Source organism: Tarenaya hassleriana, unplaced genomic scaffold (genome assembly GCF_000463585.1).
Source record: "Tarenaya hassleriana unplaced genomic scaffold, ASM46358v1 Cleome1369, whole genome shotgun sequence".
NCBI classification, from domain to species: domain Eukaryota; kingdom Viridiplantae; phylum Streptophyta; class Magnoliopsida; order Brassicales; family Cleomaceae; genus Tarenaya; species Tarenaya hassleriana.
In genome coordinates, this window is record NW_010964257.1 from 64 (window position 1) to 2858 (window position 2795).

The following is a 2795-nucleotide window of genomic DNA, read 5'->3' on the forward strand; positions in this document are numbered from 1 at the left end:
CAGTTTTTATATCAAGTTTAATTTTATTTGGATTTGGGATCAAATTCAATACGTTTTTTATTAATAAAAATACTCGTATTTAAATAAAAGTCTGTTTTGTCAGTTATGTTTTTTATTCCATTTGTTTTAGAATGTATTAATTTTAAATAAAATTGTAATAATTCAATTTTTATATTAAATTTTGTTCGTTATGGACTACTTATTTTATTTTGAATCCATTCGATTATTGAGTTCGCAAACGTATATCAAGATGGTCAACAAAGATAATTATTACAACATGGAGGATGGCATGAAATGTCGGACTATGGCAAACATTGATTTAGCTTTTGAAGGGTCCATAATCTCTGCACCGTGAAAGGAACCGTCGGTGAAGTGACCCACCACATCCACGCCGTTGTTCTTCATCAACTCCACCACCTCTCTCTGCCGGTCGACCAATGGATCCCCTTCGGTACCTATCACCATCACCTTCCATCTCACCCGAACCATCCCCTCCAAACCCTCCTTCGGATTCGAGTACTCGTGGTCCCGGTCGGCTCCGACCGGAAGACACAGCTCCCAGAACACGTCGCTAACCGTCGGGGGCAAGACGGGGTCTTGCCCCAGCCTTATCTCCGATGGGCTTCTCTCCACGCCGCCGAAGAACGGGTGGTGCAGCACGAGCCCGCGGATCTGCAACGGTTTCAGATCCTCGGTGCTGGCGCGTAGACCGACTGCGTGGGCCAGATTTCCGCCGGCGCTCGTACCCATGATGAGGACGTTGGAGAGATCGGCGTGGTTATTCAGCCAGTCATCTGAGGAGGTCCGGATCCGATGCAGTGCCTCCATGCCGTCGTCGTAGGCCGCGGGGAGACGGTGCTCGGGAGAAAGCCGGTAAGAGGCGGATGCAACCACCGCGTGGAGGTCACATGCCATGTTTGAGCAGAAACCGTGGAATTGGACGAAGTCGACGCTGCCCAGAACGAAGCCTCCGCCATGGAAGTACACGACGAGAGGGAGCTTCTCGTCGGAGGATATGGCGGAGGTAGGTAGGTAGAGGCGGATGCGCGTTAACTTTGACTCGTTGACAGGAATATCCTTGGAGATCACCGGATTGTGTGGGCGGGGATCTGGGGTGGCGGCGGCACACTGAAATCGGGTGAGGTCGCGTGTGATGGTGCCATCTGGATTCAGGACGATGCCAAGGTAATTGTATGGATCAGAGCTCGGAGATGGATGAGACATATTGGGAGAACAGGACTTAGGTGCTAGGTTAGGTACAATGAATGAGAGATTGAGATACATATACGCACACACTCATATACATGTATGTCTATGGCTGGCTGGAATGTTCAACTTGCTTTATTGTCACTTTACCAATGTGAAAAACAATCCATTGACTTTCTCATTCATTAAACATCTATATATATTTTTATATATAGGAAACGCTAGTAATGGATTAGACAAAGACTAATATATCCCTATACATATCGTAATATTTATTTTCATTTATTTTTTTAAAATTTATTTTGTGGAGCAGAGAGGCTTTTCCGTGGTTCACAAAAGTCGTTTTATATATCTCCATTGATCCTGATTTTTTATACAATATTATAATTTCGTTTTGACCAAACATCAATAATATATTGGTAAGACTACTTCAGCAAAACAAAACCAACGTGGGCGGTCTTTGTAAGGTTCGGAAGGTAGTTGTATATTTTAGAGTAAATGATTGGTAAGAATAATCTCTCAAGAGATTCATAGTTATATATATTACGAATATTGTGGAGGAATTAAGTATTCGTAAATGATATAAAGTAGATCAATAAAATATATATTTGTTTTGACAGAAAATCAATTTGTTTCGTGAGTGCGGTATACCTCAACCCGAGTGAGGTATCACTCAATCTTTCAGACTAAAACGAAAATTTTGTTATAGAGACGTAACTCGGTCCGTGTTAGAAGTAACTCGGTCTGTGTTACTTTCTCAGAGAAAATTTCGTTTTGCACAGAGATTTGACGCGTCCTGAGTCAGATGTAATTCGGACTGCGTCAGGGGTACTTCGGTCCGAATCAGTTGTAACTCGGACCACGTTAGAAGTCTGGGAGAAAATCGTGTTTTAACAGGAACTTGACTCGGTCCGAGTCAGATGTAACTCGGACCGCGTTAGTCGTAACTCGACCCGAACATTTGTAACTCGGCCCGAGTCAGTTTTCAGAAAATGAACAGATGCGATTCTTCGCATGAAAACTGGCGAATTTTACAACTTTTGATGATGTCTTTTAGTATTTTATATACTAAAGACGTCAGAACAAGTTGCAAGATGAGATCTAATCCAAATTTGAGAGATTTTGAGTGAACTTTTTTGGTTGTTCTTGCAAATCAATCAAAAAGTGTATACTGAACAAATGGGACAACGACAACTACGTTTGCTATGAACACATTCTGAACGGTATGTCCGATGCTCTGTTTGATGTTTATCAACATATAGAAACCGCAAAAGAGTTATGGAATTTACTAGAGGCAAAGTATCTCTCCGAAGATACCTCTAGTAAAAGATTTCTTGTAAGCAACTTCAACGCTTACAAGATGGTTGATTCGAGATCGATCGTGGAACAATTTCATGAACTACAAAGGATTTGAGTCAACTTGCACAACACAAGCTGACTATGGATGAAACCATAAAGGTCTCGTTCATCGTTGTCAAACTTCAGTCCAGTTGGAAGGATATAAAACGTTCCCTGAAATACAAAAAGGAAGGAAGATATGACTCTTGAACAATTGGGAACGCATCTTCGCATCGAAGAGGATCTTCGAA

General features: G+C 42.0%; 1 protein-coding gene across 1 annotated transcript; it reads right to left on the reverse strand.

Annotated features, from left to right (window-relative positions):
• Window positions 1–239: 239 nt before the first annotated feature.
• Window positions 240–1258, reverse strand: LOC104808000 (probable carboxylesterase 120). The gene has a single exon (XM_010533477.1). It carries the CDS (start codon window positions 1222–1224, stop codon window positions 271–273), a length of 954 nt encoding a protein of 317 aa, XP_010531779.1. The 5' UTR covers window positions 1225–1258; the 3' UTR covers window positions 240–270.
• Window positions 1259–2795: the final 1537 nt, after the last annotated feature.

Excerpts from the sequence above, each read along its gene's own strand:
- LOC104808000 (XM_010533477.1), bottom strand. The coding sequence starts at position 1,224 with ATGTCTCATCCATCTCCGAGCTCTGATCCATACAATTACCTTGGCATC.